Raw genomic sequence first — 18,882 nt, forward strand, 5'->3', positions numbered from 1 at the left:
ATATAACATATTTGTGATAAGTGCAATATTAGAAATGCACAAGATAGAGAAGTAGTAAAATGAAGGGACTGATTAATTCTTGAAGGCTGGGAGACATAAAGAACTTAGTAGTGTTTCCTGAGCTGCGTTGTAAAAACAAATAGGATTTCGGCAAGGTATTCAAGTAGGGGAAGCAGTCCAGGAAGAAGCAATAGGAGCAGGGCATTTAAAATACATCTAAACTAATCGAAAATGAGTTTTTCAAATGTTTAAAGAGAAATGATAGCTTGAGATGAATAATCATATTTATTTATGCATTTGTTAACATTTGGTCAAATCTATGAATAATAATTTTAGCATGATTTTTATACAAAACCACCAAATGGAGGAAAATTATTGTTATTTTAATTTGAAAATTAGCATCATCTCCTACACTTCATTTTGAAAAGATTGACTTGCAAAACCATTTCTCAAATAGTTTTTTGTTGCCTGGGGTAGGTGAGCCACAAATTCCTCCCTAGACTTTTCTCTTAACATGGTGTCCATTCTCTGGTTTAAGATGAGAATTGTTTCTTCTAAATGGCTCATAATTAGTGCTTAGCCTCAAGCTCTGCTCTCCTTTTCTGAATAAGGCCTAGAGGTTAAACTTGTTTTCTCTCTCCCATTTCCAGACCTTAGCAAAGCCTAGTTGTTCATGGTCCTCAGGAGGGACATTGCTAGGAAATGGGCTCTTCTTTTATGCCCAAGACAGGTACTCTGCTGTGTAAATAGCCACTACAGGAGAGGATACCAGCTGCCTGGCTAATAACTTTGAACTTTAAGGATGCTGTAAGCCTTCTCCTGGATAAAGCAATACTCTTTTATGATATGGGTGACTTTTTGCATTAACTGTATAACACATTGTTTCCCACATGAGACTTGTCTGGTCTGGGACTGGAGTTAGAAAGAAAACTGGAGAAAAGAAGAAACTTTAGTGGGCTGATTTGGGCTCTCTAAGTGTGAGCTCTCAGCCCTGCATAATGGAAAGTAATACCTTTGTCCTAATGACCGTGCTTTAAACTGTGGTACAAAATCACCCATGGAAAGAAATCACCAAAAGACCAGTTAAAATGATGCAGACACGTACTTGGGGAAGATGAAGTGGAGCTAATGGAGGGAGAGCAGAAATCTATTGAGTTTAAAAAAAAAAAAAAGAAGAAAGAAAGAAATTAAGGTCAGTTATCTTTAAGCTACACTCAGGAGCTGAAGTTTAAGTGGGAGGGAAGGGAAAATGTTTTCTGTAGTTAGGAGTCATAAAAGGAGAGGTAATGGTCTAGAATTAGGCACATTCAGGTAAGGTAGGAAGTAATCGTTGAGCAGGAAAGTACCTGAGTCATCCTAATCAGAACTGCTTAAAAATAGGACAACTGAAATACTGGTGGGATTAACCTTTATAATCATGCTGCTGAGAGGAGGAGGGGGAATTAACCCTAAGACAAGTTCCAATGTAGTCTTTTCCTTGAAACCCTAACCTCCAGGCTGCAGCCTCCCTGGGTGCTTTAATACCTTTCTTGTTCTTCTCTGCTGATACCTCTGATTTTTCTGTGCCCTTCTTTAGTCTCCAAAACTTGGGCAACCCAATCTTCTGCACCTAAATCTACACTCCTGGTCTTTACAGACTTATCTAACAAATCATTTCTCGTAAAAATCCTTCCTAGCTGTTCTAGAATTCTCTGTGGCTTGAACCTATTGCAAAAAGTCCAGATTAATTCTACTTCTAAGTATCTGTGCTAATGGGGAATTTATCCAAATTGGAGAGCTGTTAATATATGAATGATGCCATCATCATGGACCTTAAGGACCTAGGTACCTTCACACAAGGGAAAATACATAGAATCCCAGCCACAATGGTCTTGAGTCTAAAATAGAAGCCTTCTACATTTGTGATTTTGATCACATGGTGAGTCAGATAGGAAAATATGTAATAACTGTCAGGGCCATACTCTATTTCTGGCAACACATGTAAAGCAAATTGCTGTTGGTGAATGCAAAGAAGCAAAGGGCAGAATCTAGTTGCAAATTACTATCAAAAATGATAGTCTTAGTTCTCTCCAATTGAATGGCACAGATTTTGAGCTTCTTTCTTTTCTATTTTACTCCTCCTGAAACTTTTTAAGAGAGAATATGCAGGGCCTAGGAGAAGAATAACAAATTAATTGTTGATAGCTGTAAAAGAATGCCTTGTTTTCAACTAGAGCCTCAAATGAATTTTACAGTGTTCCAATTACTTTTGGTTTTTCCCCAAAAGAATAGATAACACAGAGTGATTCCCTTTGTGCTCACGCTTTTTCTCTCTTTCAGTATCACTGATATTTTATATATGTAAGCTAGTGACCCTCACAATTGTACAACTTATTTTCATTTGCCAGAGCTTTATTCATTGTTTCAATAAAATTCCTTGTAACATTATGCACATGCTTGTGTGTGTATATACACGTACATGCACAAACACACATATCACACAACACCCAGAACCATTTCTCCCTCATATGCCTGCTTCATCATCCAAATGTCCAATGCATTTCTAATTTTATAACTGTTGATTTCCACCTTCTGGGTCCAAGCAATTTTAAGTAACTGGAAGATATATATATATATTTTTAATGTTGTTAAAGTTCACATTCTTAGCAATGTGTTTAGTAGTAACTGTTAGACATCATCAAGTTGGCTTTATTTATTTATTTTTCACACACACACACACTGTATTTTATTTTTACAAGAGATAAATAGACTGACACCAAGCATTGTACATGGATGACCACAACAAAAGCAACAATGATTGCAATTACCAAACATGAAACACACTCATACTATGTCATAATATTGACATTCAGTCCAGTAATCCTCCACTGTAACAGCTCCTTTACTTTGCAGTGAAAATTGATTTGTATATTCTTTGCCTCTGAGTCCTTGTTGGATTTTTTTTTTTTTAATTCAGACAGAAAGTCACAAAAATTATACTCATTCTCATCAGTTCACTCAGTCCCATGTAATTAAATTTTTTTTTCATCTTGATCTTTTGTTAGCACTTTTATGAGTTCATCAGTTTTTCATTAGAGTTCTGAAAATGCTTATTCATTCAGTTCAGCAGTACAGTCAGTTACCAGAAACCTGTACTTGTCAGAGTCTTTTCCATGAATTTCTTAAAGATGAAAGCCTTTTATAGGAACATATTTGCAAAAGCATCAGAGTACACACAGAACTGTCTGTAAATGACAAAAGACTTAAAAATGACCACAGTTAAAAATTTGATGAAAGTTCATAATAAGGCAGTTGACAAGAAAATTAGTTATTTCTGAGATACACATTTTAAGGTAATAACTAGGATTATGACATATAACATTATACCAGAACATATAAGATTTTTAGAAATTTCATGTAATGTCTGAAACATTTATATTAACATATTTCCATACAAATAACCCAATTAAAGTTTAGTATTAGTTGTTTTGTTTGTTTGTTTTTTTATACTGCAGGTTCTTATTAGGCATCAGTTTTATACACATCAGTGTATACATGACAATCCCAATCGCCCAATTCAGCACAACACCATACCCACCACATCGCAGTTTTCCCCCCTTGGTGTCCATATGTCCATTCTCTACATCTGTGTCTCAACCTCTGCCCTGCAAACTGGCTCATCTGTACCATTTTTCTAGGTTCCACATACATGCGTTAATATACAATATTTGTTTTTCTCTTTCTGACTTACTTCACTCTGTATGACAGTCTCTAGATCCATCCACGTCTCAACAAATGACTCAATTTCGTTCCTTTTTATGGCTTAGTAATATTCCATTGTATATATGTACCACAACTTCTTTATCCATTCGTCTGTTGATGGGCATTTAGGTTGCTTCCATGACCTGGCTATTGTAAATAGTGCTGCAATGAGCATTCGGGTGCATGTGTCTTTTTGAATTACGGTTTTCTCTGGGTATATGCCCAGTAGTGAGATTGCTGGGTCATATGGTAATTCTATTTTTAGTTTTTTAAGGAACCTCCATATTGTTCTCCATAGTGGCTGTATCAATTTACACTCCCACCAACAGTGCAAGAGGGTTCCCTTTTCTCCACACCCTCTCCAGCATTTGTTGTTTGTAGATTTTCTGATGATGCCCATTCTAACTGGTGTGAGGTGATACCTCATTGTAGTTTTGATTTGCATTTCTCTAATAATTAGTGATGTTGAGCATCTTTTCGTGTGCTTCATGGCCGTCTGTATGTCTTCTTTGGAGAAATGTCTATTTAGGTCTTCTGCCCATTTTTGGATTGGAGTGTTTGTTTCTTTAATATTGAGCTGAATGAGCTGTTTATATATTTTGGAGATTAATCCTTTGTCCGTTGATTCGTTTGCAAATATTTTCTCCCATTCTGAGGGTTGTCTTTTCGTCTTGTTTATGGTTTCCTTTGCTGTGCAAAAGCTTTGAAGTTTCATTAGGTCCCATTTGTTTATTTTTGTTTTTATTTCCATTACTCTAGGAGGTGGATCAAAAAAGATCTTGCTGTGATTTATGTCAAAGAGTGTTCTTCCTATGTTTTCCTCTAAGAGTTTTATAGTGTCCAGCCTTATACTTAGGTCTTGAATCCATTTTGAGTCTATTTTTGTGTATGGTGTTAGGGAGTATTCTAATTTCATTCTTTTACATGTAGCTGTCCAGTTTTCCCAGCACCACTTATTGAAGAGACTGTCTTTTCTCCATTGTATATCTTTGCCTCCTTTGTCATAGATTAGTTGACCATAGGTGCATGGGTTTATCTCTGGGCTTTCTATCTTGTTCCATTGATCTATGTTTCTGTTTTTGTGCCAGTACCATATTGTCTTGATTACTGTAGCTTTGTAGTATAGTCTGAAGTCACGGAGTCTGATTCCTCCAGCTCCGTTTTTTTCCCTCAAGACTGCTTTGGCTATTCGGGGTCTTTTTTGTCTCTATACAAATTTTAAGATGATTTGTTCTAGTTCCATAAAAAATGCCATTGGTAATTTGATAGGGATTGCATTGAATCTGTAGATTGCTTTGGGTAGTATAGTCATTTTCACAATGTTGATTCTTCCAATCCAAGAACATGGTATATCTCTCCATCTGTTGGTATCATCTTTAATTTCTTTCATCAGTGTCTTATAGTTTTCTGCATACAGGTCTTTTGTCTCCCTAGGTAGGTTTATTCCTAGGTATTTTATTCTTTTTGTTGCAATGGTAAATGGGAGTGTTTCCATAATTTCTCTTTCAGATTTTTCATCATTAGTGTATAGGAATGAAAGAGATTTCTGTGCATTAATTTTGTATCCTGCAACTTTACCATATTCATTAATTAGCTCTAGCAGTTTTCTGGTGGCAGTTTTAGGATTCTCTATGTATAATATCATGTCATCCACAAACAGTGACAGATTTACTTCTTCTTTTCCAATTTGTATTCCTTTTATTTCTTTTTCTTCTCTGATTGCTGTGGCTAAGACTTCCAGAACTATGTTGAATAATAGTGGTGAGAGTGGACATCCTTGTCTCGTTCCTGATCTTAGAGGAAATGCTTTCAGTTTTTCACCATTGAGAATGATGTTTGCTGTGGATTTGTCATATATGGCCTTTATTATGTTGAGGTAGGTTCCCTCTATGCCCATTTTCTGGAGAGTTTTTATCATAAATGGGTGTTGAATTTTGTCAAAAGCTTTTTCTGCATCTATTGAGATGATCATATGGTTTTTCTTCTTCAGTTTGTTAATATGGTGTATCACATTGATTGATTTGTGTATATTGAAGAATCCTTGCATCCCTGGGATAAATCCCACTTGATCGTGGTGTATGATCCTTTTAATGTGTTGTTGGATTCTGTTTGCTAGTATTTTGTTGAGGATTTTTGCATCTATATTCATCAGTGATATCGGTCTGTAATTTTCTTTCTTTGTAGTGTCTTTGTCTGGTTTTGGTATCAGGGTGATGGTGGCCTCATAGAATGAGTTTGGGAGTGTTCCTTCCTCTGCAATTTTTTGGAAGAGTTTGAGAAGGATAGGTGTTAGCTCTTTTCTAAATGTTTGATAGAATTCACCTGTGAAGCCATCTGGTCCTGGACTTTTGTTTGTTGGAAGATTTTTAATCACAGTTTCAATTTCATTGCTTGTGATTGGTCTGTTCATATTTTCTGTTTCTTCCTGGTTGAGTCTTGGAAGGTTATACCTTTCTAAGAATTTGTCCATTTCTTCCAGGTTGTCCATTTTATTGGCATAAAGTTGCTTGTAGTAGTCTCTTAGGATGCTTTGTATTTCTGCGGTGTCTGTTGTAACTTCTCCTTTTTCATTTCTGATTTTATTGATTTGAGTCCTCTCCCTCTTTTTCTTGATGAGTCTGGCTAATGGCTTATCAATTTTGTTCATCTTCTCAAAGAACCAACTTTTAGTTTTATTGATCTTTGCTATTGTTTTCTTTGTTTCAATTTCATTTATTTCTGCTCTGATCTTTATGATTTCTTTCCTTCTGATAACTTTGGGTTTTGTTTGTTCTTCTTTCTCTAGTTTCTTTAGGTGTAAGGTTAGATTGTTTACTTGAGATTTTTCTTGTTTCTTTAGGTAGGCTTGTATAGCTATAAACTTCCCTCTTAGAACTGCTTTTGCTGCATCCCATAGGTTTTGGGTTGTCGTGTTTTCATTGTCATTTGTCTCTAGGTATTTTTTGATTTCTTCTTTGATTTCCTCAGTGATCTCTTGGTTATTTAGTACCATACTGTTTAGCCTCCATGTGTTTGTCTTTTTACGTTTTTTTCCCTGTAATTCATTTCTAATCTCATAGCATTGTGGTCAGAAAAGATGCTTGATATGATTTCAATTTTCTTAAATTTACTGAGGCTTGATTTGTGACCCAAGATGTGATCTATCCTGGAGAATGTTCCGTGCGCACTTGAGAAGAACGTGTAATCTGCTGTTTTTGGATGGAATGTCCTATAAATATCAGTTAAATCTATGTGGTCTATTGTGTCATTTAAAGCTTCTGTTTCCTTATTTATTTTCATTTTGGATGATCTGTCCATTGGTGTAAGTGAGGTGTTAAAGTCCCCCACTATTATTGTGTTACTGTCAATTTCCTCTTTTATGGCTGTTAGGAGTTGCCTTATGTATTGAGGTGCTCCTATGTTGGGTGCATATATATTTATAATTGTTATATCTTCTTCTTGGATTGATCCCTTGATCATTATGTAGTGTCCTTCTTTGTCTCTTGTAACATTCTTTACTTTAAAGTCTATTTTATCTGATATGAGTATAGCTACTCCAGCTTTCTTTTGATTTCCATTTGCATGGAATATCTTTTTCCATCCCCTCACTTTCAGTCTGTATGTCTCCCTAGGTCTAAAGTGGTTCTCTTGTAGACAGCATATATATGGGTCTTGTTTTTGTATCCATTCAGCAAGCCTGTGTCTTTTGGTTGGAGCATTTAATCCATTCACGTTTAAGGTAATTATCGATATGTATGTTCCTATGACCATTTTCTTAATTGTTTTGGGTTTGTTTTTGGAGGTCCTTTTCTTCTGTTGTGCTTCCCACTTAGAGAAGTTCCTTTAGCATTTGTTGTACAGCTGGTTTGGTGGTGCTGAATTCTCTTAGCTTTTGCTTGTCTGTAAAGCTTTTGATTTCTCCATCGAATCTAAATGAGATCCTTGCCGGGTAGAGTAATCTTGGTTGTAGGTTCTTCCCTTTCATCACTTTAAGTATATCATGCCACTCCCTTCTGGCTTGTAGAGTTTCTGCTGAGAAATCAGCTGTTCACCTTATGGGAGTTCCCTTGTATGTTATTTGTCGTTTTTCCCTTGCTGCTTTCAATAATTTTTCTTTGTGTTTAATTTTTGCCATTTTGATTACTATGTGTCTTGTCATGTATCTCCTTGGGTTTATCCTGTATGGGACTCTCTGCACTTCCTGGACTTGGGTGGCTATTTCCTTTCCCATGTTAGGGAAGTTTTCAACTATAATCTCTTCAAATATTTTCTCTGGTCCTTTCTCTCTCTCTTCTCCTTCTGGGACCCCTATAATGCGAATGTTGTTGCGTTTAATGTTGTCCCAGAGGTCTCTTAGGCTGTCTTCATTTCTTTTCATTCTTTTTTCTTTAGTCTGTTCCGCAGCAGTGAATTCCACCATTCTGTCTTCCAGGTCACTTATCCGTTCTTCTGCCTCAGTTATTCTGCTATTGATTCCTTCTAGTGTAGTTTTCATTTCAGTTATTGTATTGGTCATCTCTGTTTGTTTGTTCTTTAATTCTTCTAGGTCTTTGTTAATCATTTCTTGCATCTTCTCAATCTTTGCCTCCATTCTTATTCCGAGGTCCTGGATCATCTTCACTATCATTATTCTGAATTCTTTTTCTGGAAGGTTGCCTATCTCCACTTCATTTAGTTGTTTTTCTGGGGTTTTTTCTTGTTCCTTCATCTGATATATAGTCCTCTGCCTTTTCATCTTGTCTATCTTTCTGTAACTGTGGGTTTTGGTCCACAGGCTGCAGGATTGTAGTTTTTCTTGCTTCTGCTCTCTGCCCTCTGGTGGTTGAGGCTATCTAAGAGGCTTGATGGGAGGCTCTGTTGGTGGGTAGAGCTGACTGTTGCTGTGTAGGACAGAGCTCCGTAACACTTTAATCCACTTGACTGTTGATGGGTGGGGCTGGGTTCCTTCCCTGTTGGTTGTTTTGCCTGAGGCAACCCAACACTGGAGCCTACCTGGGCTCTTTGATGGGGTTAATGGCAGACTCTGGGAGGGCTCATGCCAAGGAGCACTTCCCAGAACCTCCGCTGCCAGTGTCCTTGTCCCCATGGTGAAACAGAGCCACCTCCCGCCTCTGCAGGAGACCCCCCAACACCAGCAGGTACGTCTGGTTCAGTCTCCCCCAGGGTCACTGCTCCTTCCCCTGGGTCCCGATGCGCACACTGTTTTGTGTGTGCCCTCCAAGAGTGGGGTCTCTGTTTCCCCAGTCCTGTCAAAGTCCTGCAATCAATTCCCACTAGGCTTCAAAGTCTGATTCTCTAGGAATTCCTCCTCCCGTTGCCGGACCCCCAGGTTGGGAAGCCTGACGTGGGGCTCAGAAGCTTCACTCCAGTGGGTGGACTTCTGTGGTATAAGTGTTCGCCAGTCTGTGAGTCACCCACCCAGCAGTTATGGGATTTGATTTTTCTCTGATTGCGCCCCTCTTACCGTCCCACTGTGGCTTCTCCTCTGTCCTTGGATGTGGGGTATCCTCCTTGGTGAGTTCCAGTGTCTTCCTGTCGATGATTGTCCAGCAGCCAGTTGTGATTCTGGTGCTCTCGCAAGAGGGAGTGAGAGCACGTCCTTCTACTCCGCCATCTTGGTTAATCTCCCTGGAAGATATTTTTGAATCATATTTTATCTCCCTTCTTTTTCTATAAGAAAAAATACAGATTTTATAATTAATCTAAATTCTGGGTTTTTTTGTTTTTGTTTTTTAATATAGTACTTGTGGGGATCAATGCCTACCTAATAATTTGGTGCAGTTTTGTGAATTCCAGTGTTCGAGTGCCTCCTTTTTGACAAGCGCTGTATTGGATGCTGGGTAGACAATGATGAATTAATCAGATGAGGTTCCTGCCTTCAGGGTGGTTACAATCTGGTGGAAGTGAGATTAACTGTAATTTTCATCAGCACTCTATAGGAAGTAGAATGCTGTGAAACTAACAGGCATACCTAAACTAACCCAGAATAGGTTACTGGAGGAAGTCACAAGACCTGATATGCATAGAGTGAGCTAAGCAGAAAAGGTGGGTCCAAATCATTTCAGCAGACAGAACTGCCCATGAAAAGCGTTTAGGCATCAAGAACAGAATGAAGTATGAGTGGGGCAGATGGGATGAGTTGTAAAATGAGGCTAGGGAGAGAGGCAGGACCTTACCGGAGGGTTGGAAGCTGTGCTAGGATTTATTTTTTTCCTAAAGGGAATAGGAAGTTATCAAGTAATTTAAAACAGAGGAATGAGGTGTTCAATCTACACTCTGAAAAAGATGGTTCCAACTACACTGTGAAGAATAGATTGGAGGAGGACAAGAGGGGCGCTAGGGGATGAGACAGCCTCTGTGGTTGAGATGCCTGGGTTTGAATCTGCTATTTGTCAACTCTATCATTTTAGGAAAGTTTGTTAACCTTCCTGACCTTCAGTTGTTTAATTTATGTAATGGACATAATAATGCCTGAATTATTAGCATTGCTAACAGTGAGAACTAAATGAGACAGTGAATATAAAGCTTTTATCATAGCCTCTGGTACATAGTGTTAACTATAGAAAACTTGGTAGTGACTTTAACCAGGGAGGTGGCAGTGGGGATGGAGAGTAGAAGATTTAAAATTCTTAGAAGACAGTATTCATAGGACTTGGTAATTTGCTATATGTAGGGGCACAGGGAAGTGAAGGACTCAAGAGTTGCCAGTTTTAGCAAAACATAGGATGCTCAGTTAAATTTGAATTTCAAATGATAATTTTTTAATACAAGCAAATATCACATGGGACATACTTTTACTAAAATAATCATTGGTTATCAGAAATTCAAATTTAACTGGGCATCCTGTATTTTATCAGGCTATCCTACCAAAGATGTCTCAGAGTTCTAGCTGAAGCAACTGAAGCAATAGATGGTGGTGCTATTTGCTGAAACGGAGATGATTAGAGGAGGGACCAGTCTTCAGTGGAAAGATCATGAAGTAGGTTTTACATACACTGAATCGTAGGTGCCAGGAAGACACCCAGTTACAAGGTCAATTATTTACTCAGCTTTTCTTTGGCCATAATTGACATACTGATAAAGAACAGCTACAGCCATGTTTGTACAGGGACTTAGATAGTGCCGTGGTAGAGCATTCTGTTTTTCAATGTAATCAAAACATTATTTTTTAAAGAAAAGACTGGGTAGAAAGTATAATAAAAACTTTTCATTGCTTCATTTCCAGGTTTTTATATTTCTCCAGGCAATGCCACTGGCTGCCTGCCATGTTCATGCCACAAGACTGGTGCAGTGAATCACATCTGTAATAGCTTGACTGGTCAGTGTGTTTGCCAAGATGATTCCATTGCCGGGCAAAGGTGTGACCATTGTAAAGAACTTTACTTTGGATTTGATTCTCTAGCTGGAAGGTAAGTGTTTATAGGAATTAATAATTAAATATTTTTACTAAATTATATTTGTAATTACTTTTTTTTTTTTTTTTACTAACAGTGATTTTTTGGCAGTATCTTTTGTAAAAAGGAATATTTTCTGTCCTCCTTAGTCTGTGGATATATTCTTTTATTCTTTGATGTCTGCACTTATTAAACATAATAGTAATCTTTGCATATCTCCTAGAGTTCCAATTTGTGGGTTGCTGTACATTGATAAATGTGTCCAGTATTAGGGCCTGGGAATATTTAATAAGATAAAATCCTTTTTCTGTAAAGAACTCAAAATTTGGATGTGGAGAAAGACAGGTAAAGAAATATCCATAGAAGTAAATACACAAGCACATACACACACACAGGCTAGGATAGGTATCATATGTGTGTATATACTTTGTTCTACATGGCCCCTGAATTTATTACTGCATTCATTTATGTTCCTTTTGCCTTTCTAATTTAGGTTTAAAGACTGGCAGATGAGAAACATATCTTTGAATTCAGTGATAAGATTTTTTTCCCCCAGTGTGTAAAGTACCTTCTGAAAGTAAATTAACCACTTTTCAAAGTTACACTGTCTTTAATGTTCTACTTCTTACTTCCTGTGTATCTGTGGGCATTTGCTTTCATGCAGATGTGTTCATTGCTGTACTTTTAAAGGTGTGCTGGAATGCCAATTCCATGTGTGTTTTCTTGGTCTGGTCAGATTATAAATTTGTCTAGGATTGGGACTGTATCCATGAATTCTTTGACGTTCCTATCCCCAAGAAACTAGTGTTGTGTCTGCACACACTAACCAAATCTGTTTCTCAATATGTGTCTGTGTGTGTTTATAAATATAAATGCTAAGTACTCAAGGGTTTGAGATTATTTTTTCAACTCATCATCCCCCTGCTGCCTGCCTTTTGGCTGTTACACTCTTCATTAAGAGCTTGATTAGAGTGTGGACAGTGTGATGGGGTAAATTATTGAAAAAGAACTCAAGCTAGTTCATTTGGCTTTCTACTAAAATTCAATTTGATTTAAAAAGTTTAATATAATATTTAAAATATTTATTAAAACAACTTTATGTTCTTATTACATATCTTTTTAAAAAAAATTATTTATTTATTTATTTATTTTTGTCCGTGTTGGGTCTTCGTTTCCGTGCGAGGGCTTTCTCTAGTTGCGGCAAGTGGGGGCCACTCTTCATCGCGGTGCGCGGGCCTCTCACTATCGCGGCCTCTCACTATCGCGGCCTCTCTAGTTGCGGAGCACAGGCTCCAGACGCGCAGGCTCAGTAGTTGTGGCTCACGGGCCCAGTTGCTCCGTGGCACGCGGGATCTTCCCAGACCAGGGCTCAAACCCGTGTCCCCTGCATTGGCAGGCATATTCTCAACTGCGCCACCAGGGAAGCCCCTTATTACATATCTTATTTTTCAAATCCATGCTGCTCCACTTCTGTTACCACTAGAATATCATCTTGGTTAGTCTGAGAGCATTACTGCTCTTCTCTACAAATATGAAATCACTCTGAATGAGTATAGAAAACACATGGTACAGTAGATGTTAAATAAAAAGTATTACCAGGATCTTGATAGTAAAATCAGGGCCAGTTATTGCACCTACTACCCCCTCTACATACTTTTTGTTGAAAGACCATCTCACAAATTCCCCAGTTGGAACTCTGGAGTTGGTTTGTTTCACTACTGGTGGCCTCTGTCTTTAGATTTCCTGTCTTTTCCGTAGTCTTTCTGGCAACACTTAATTACCAAGAGAAAAATATCTTCCCCAGTCAGCTGTCCTTGGAATACTCATGCCTATCTATGACATTTTGTGCCCGTCACTTACCCATTTCCCCTCTACTGATCTCCCTTGTTATTCTTGCCAGTGTTGTCACCAAAACCCCTACTTAATGGCCAAAAGATGTCTAATTGTCTTGGCTTTTTCACTTAACTTTCTTTAAGTGAAACCTGATTCCCTTCATTACATGGCTTCCCCTACCCTTCAGTGTTTGTAAACTCAGGCTGATCTTCACCCCATTCTGCTTCTCCCTCATTTATCTACCCACCCCAATCTAATCCAGGACAAAGAATTGCTTACGGATAGTGTTCTATCACCTATCACCCTGCAGTAGGACTGGCTAACGTGGGAATCAGAGTCCCTGGTTTAAAAGCTGGCTTGAAATGTTAACCTAAATTGATGAGGAATAGGAAGAGCCAGAAAAGTAGGTATAAAATACATCATCATCATCATCACCACCACCACCACCACCACCACAACAACAAATACATTATTAGAAGGTGCCAAGGTTAAAATTAGGAAAGCAGAACTCAGTAAAATAAAAGGGATGAGTGCGGGCTGTAGTCTAGGAGATAGAGCCAAAGTTTGAAAAGCTGGTAGTTTCTATAGCGTAAAAAATCCAGAATAAGTGTGAGTTCAAAGCAAAAAAAGACTTATGACAAGTGTCATATAAATACAATTGTATATCTTTACATATTAGGTGACTCGTAATTATATTGAGTCAAGTAAGGAAGTACACACACACACACACACGCACACACATGCCATATTTTCTTTATCCATTTATCCATTGATGGACATTTATGTTGTTTCCCTATCTTGGCTATTGTGAATAATGCTGTGGTGAACATAGGGGTGCAGATATCTCTTCGTGATCCTGATTTTATTTCCTTTGGATATATACCCAGAAGTGGGATTGCTGGAATCATATGATAGTCCTATTTGTAGTTTTTTTAAGGAACTTTCATACTGTTTTCCATAGTGACTGTAACAACTTACATTCCCACCAGTAGTGTACAGGGCTTCCCTTTTCTCCACATCCTCACCAACACCTAGCTTTTTGATAATAGCCATTGTAACAGGTGTGAGGTGATATCTCATTGTGGTTTGATTTGCATTCCCCTGATGATTAATGATGTTGAGCACCTTTTAATGTACCTGTTGGCCATTTGCATGTCTTCTTTGGAGAAATGTCTATAAATATCCTTTGCTCATTTTTTTAAATTAGGAGTTTTTTGCTATTGAGTTGTATGAGTTTCTTATATATTTTGGGTATTAACCCCTTATCAGATAGATGGTTTGCAAATATTTTCTCCCATTCTATGGGTTGTCTTTTTTCACTCTGTTGGTTATTTTCTTTGCTGTGCAAAAGCTTTTTAGTTCATCTCTTTTTGCTTTTTTGCCTGAGCTTTGGTGTCATAACCACAAAATCATTGCCCAGACCAATGTCAAGAAGCTTTTTCCCTATGTTTTCTTCTAGTAGTTTTAGACTCTGATATTAACTTTAAGTTTTTAATCCGTTTTGAGTTGATTTTTGTATATGATGATTTAAGGGTCCAATTTCATTCTTCTGCATGTGAATATTTAGTTTTGCCAGCACCATTTATTGAAGAGGCCATCCTTTCTTCATTGTGTGTTCCTGATACCCTTTTTGAAGATCAGTTGACTGATATGCGTGGATTTGTTTCTGGGCTCTCTATTCTGTTCCATTCGTCTATGTGTCTGTTTTTAATGCCAGTACCATACCGTTTTGATTACAATAGCTTTGTAATATTTTTTAAAACCAGGAAATCTGATGCTTCTAGTTTGGTTCTTCTTGTTGAACCCATGCTTTGCAACTTAAAGTAACTGTAGGACTTTCTATTACCTAAGAAAGACCAGAAATGCCATACAGTTGACTCACTTTATATCCAGGTGGCAGACAGGGGAATTAGCCCCATATGATATATTTAAAGGATCAGTGAAAGATGAAAGTAAAATTAATTTATGATTGCTTTTTATGACTAATGGTTTTCCAGTGTGCTAATTATTTTATTGTTCACCCTTTTTCTTAAAATCATCTTTTCCTTTGACTCCCAAGATTCTGCTTCTCTGATTTGTTTTTTATTTCTTTTGATGATTAGTACTCTTTAATCTGGCCCTACAACTTACATATCAACATCTATGATTTCAACCTCTACATGCCTGTAAATGACTTTCAAATATATTATCACATCTTCAGATCTCCATTATGCGCTCTAGGCCTATGGCTAGTTGTCTCTCTGAGTTTTAAATTTGCATGCCTCTCATGCATCCCATTCTTAATATAACCAACACAGAAAAAATTCTCATTTGCATTACTTTCCTCACCTCTGCCAAAAATTAAAAAAATAAAAGTCTCATGCCATCATCATCTTAGTGAAAGGGATATAAATCTTAAAATAACTATTCAAGTCTGCACCACCCATGTGTGACTCAGGGTGCTCTCAGATTGGGCAGGATTGGCTCTTGGTATTAGCATATGCTGCTGCTGGAAAGAGCTATTGAAAGCAAGAGCCACCACGTGTAATGCAGCTTCTCTGAAATAAATAAAGCTTCCCTTAACCACATAGGGCCCAAAGAAATCAGCAGGATTTGTCCCTTGTTAAATCAGTCATCTGGAATGCCCTTGTCTAGAGTTGACCCTTCTTTTCCACTGATGAATTCTACTGTCGCATTTCACTTTAACATCGATGATAGAGAAGAAATCCCCTAGCACAGAAGGTCATAGAGAAAGATGTTTCAAAATGTGACAATGAGAATTGCTTGAATTTATACTTTTGCTCATCACTGAGAAGAGATAAAAATGGATTTTATTCTTTTTATGTTTTCCATTCCTTTCCTGAATGATATTGAAATCTCTTTGTTGACTTCTGGTTGTTCTTGTGTATATATACTAACACTGACTATTTTGAAAATGTGTACAAAGATGGCTACAACATATGGGATTCCATCTAGTATAAGGAATTTTTGTTTCCTGAAGGAAAAAATCCACTCGTAATCTAAATGTATACAGACATGCAGTTAGGAAAATAACTATTTGTGCCCTGATGTTAAAATTTTTTAAAAAGAAAGAAAACCATTTAAAATCATTTGAATGTACCTTTGAATGTACCTTGTAGGTACTTATAAGTATAAATTTATTTCATTAATTTCCAGAATTCTACAAAGATTATAAGTATTTTATTTTTAAGCAAGGAGAAGATACAAGTATCATTGTATCTCTTCATTGATTTTGAAAATAAATTGACTTTCTCATCTGCTTTTTCCATTTATATATTCAGGGGATTTTACTTAACCCCTCCGTGAAGTTCACACATATCCCTTACCCTACTCCACCTTCTCTTTACTGTGCACAGCTATGTTTGCTATATTTTTCTCTTGACTTATTTTATATACTTTTTTTTTAATACTCCCAAGGGCAAAATAAATAACATAAAATAGGGCCTGACCCTAAACTACAGCAACAGTGACAAAAAATGCACCAAACAACAGTAACAAGCTGGAAAATCATTTGCCTGTTTTCTTCCAAGTAGTCCATTCTTCAAAAGCTCCCTATCACAAAAAAGGGCATGTGTTTTTAAAAAGCTGATCCAAGTGCAAAAATCACTCCATTTACCTTGGACACATAAGGCAAACGTGATTTAATCAGTATTGAAAACAATGAAGCAAAAAAAGTCTGCTGACTTAAAAAATCAATAAAGCAAAAAATAAATAAATAAAAGTATATCATATTTGTCTAAACCAAAAATAATGAGACAAAAATGGGCCACATTCAGTTTGTCTCAGTGGGTAGTTGAGACCCGTATTTGACACAGTGCACTCCCTGGCACTGTCCGCAAGTTGACCTGTAACTACGAGTCCTCTTTCCCACAGCCCACAAGACGGCTCCAGTTTATCTGGGGCACCACCATTTTCTCACATACCATCCGAACCTCACAATCCCCTAAAGATTTTTTCCATAATGACTTCTTTTCTTTTCATTCATTAGTGGTATATTGTCATTTTTTAGCCTTAAGGAACTAGAAGTATCACTGTGTGTCTCCTACTGACCAGCTGACACACAATGAACTGTGATTTCCCTCAGATGGTACGGAATTGGGATCTAGGCTGGCCGGGGAATCAAAAGGCTCAGACTTCTAAAACATAAAGTAAAATTCTTTTGTGACCAGATTACTTTTGGTTTTACTGCACAAGTTCTCCATTTCACCACTAAGTTAAAGATTTGGTCTGGCCATCTTTTCACATGCATATTTCCAAGGGATCTCAATTGGTCTCTTTTTCTGAGAACCAGATCAATGACTTCAAAGGGAAGCAGATAACTTTCTTGTCCTTTGGTGGTTTCACAGTAGAATGTTGGGGAATGTTCCTCACAGATTCATTCTCCTCTATGACTCTTTGTTAGACAGCTAGTTCTTATCTAGGGTGATGGGGTTAAAGGACCACATGCCTCTCATCAGCTAGCCACCTAGCCAGGGCTCACTCATGAGGGAGTGGATGAGTTCCTGAAGAGAAAGCAGAAAGGTGCTTGGACACTTGAGACCTATGCTTGGAACTGCCACAAAGTTACTTTTGCCTTAGTCTGTTAGCCAAAGCAAGTCACAGGCCAGCACATATTCAGAGGTGGAGAAATAGACTCTACTTTTTGATGGAAGAATTGCACAGTTAGTTGCAAAGGACCTGCATAAACAGAGGGGTGAAGAATTGTGGTCATTTTTGCAATCTACCGTGACCACTAGATGATATATTCTCCTTTAATACAGATTCTGTACGGCTCTCTAAGAACTGTCAGTTTTTATAAACTAGTAGCATTTATTCAATGTGATATAATAGGAATAACAGTGTTGGCATCAAGGTGTTTAGGTTCCAATTATGGCTGTTCTACTAGACCAGGCCTATTCGTGTCCTATTCCTGCTATGATAATTATTTACTACAAACTTAGTGGCATAAAACAACATGAATTTATTATCTTATAGTTATGGAAGCCAGAAGTCCTAAGTTAGTTTCATTGGGCTAAAGTCAAGGTGTCAGCAGGCCTATGTTTATCTTGGACAGCAGGAGAAGACCCACTTCCTTGCTTTTCCCAGTTCTAGATGCCACCCACATTCCTTAGCTCATGGCTCCTTTCTTCACCTTCAAAGCCAGCACAGTAGTGTTTTCTGTCTTCTCTGATCTCTGCTTATGTTCTTACATCTTCTCTCTCTGACTCTCACCTTCTTGTCTGTCTCCTATAAGGACTCTTGTGAATACATTAGATGCTCAGATAATACAGGGTAATCTCTTCATCTCAAATCTGCAAAGTTCCTTTGCCAAGTAAGGTAGCATATTCACAAGTTCTGGAGATTGGAACTTTGACATTGTTGGGGGGTAATAATTCAACCTACTACACCAGGGTTCAGCAAACTGTGGCCTGTGGACCAGACCTGGCCTGCCACCTGTTTATGGAAATAAAATTTTATTGGAGCACAGTAATACTCAATCTTCACATACTGTCTATGACTGCTTGCACACTACTACAGCAGCGTTGAGTTGCCCCAGAGGTCATTTGGCCACAAAGCCTAAAATATTTAGTCTGGTCCTTTTAGATAAAGATTGCTGAGTCTGTAACCAGAGTCAGTGAGCCCTGAGCAAGTTACTTAATCCCACCAAGCATTGTAGAATCGTAACTCTATAGATTTGGAAAGGAGCTTAAAAGTAACTTTGGTTAAACTGTACCCTATACATTTTTCTACATAAATCACCTTTAAGGATAACTGATCATTCAACTTCTACTGAAAACGTGGGACTAAAAAGAGCTTATTTTCTCTGAAACAGATCATCTTTATTTCCAACAACTCTAATCTTATTCTTCATATTAAGCAAAATTTTCATTCCTGTGACTTTCTTGACCGATCTTACTTCTGCCTTCTGGGGTCACAGAATTAGTGTACTCGCTTC

At 37.6% G+C, this 18,882-nt stretch overlaps 1 protein-coding gene across 1 annotated transcript in view; it reads left to right on the top strand.

Annotated features, from left to right (window-relative positions):
* Positions 1-18,882, top strand: part of USH2A (usherin) — an 800,956-nt gene that overhangs the window by 166,473 nt on the left and 615,601 nt on the right. Inside the window, exon 13 of the mRNA XM_057531465.1 lies at positions 10,946-11,129. Within this exon, the coding sequence (XP_057387448.1) occupies positions 10,946-11,129 (184 nt within the window). The remainder of the gene's footprint in view (positions 1-10,945; positions 11,130-18,882) is intronic.

This window comes from Balaenoptera acutorostrata, chromosome 1 (genome assembly GCF_949987535.1).
Source record: "Balaenoptera acutorostrata chromosome 1, mBalAcu1.1, whole genome shotgun sequence".
NCBI lineage: Eukaryota > Metazoa > Chordata > Mammalia > Artiodactyla > Balaenopteridae > Balaenoptera > Balaenoptera acutorostrata.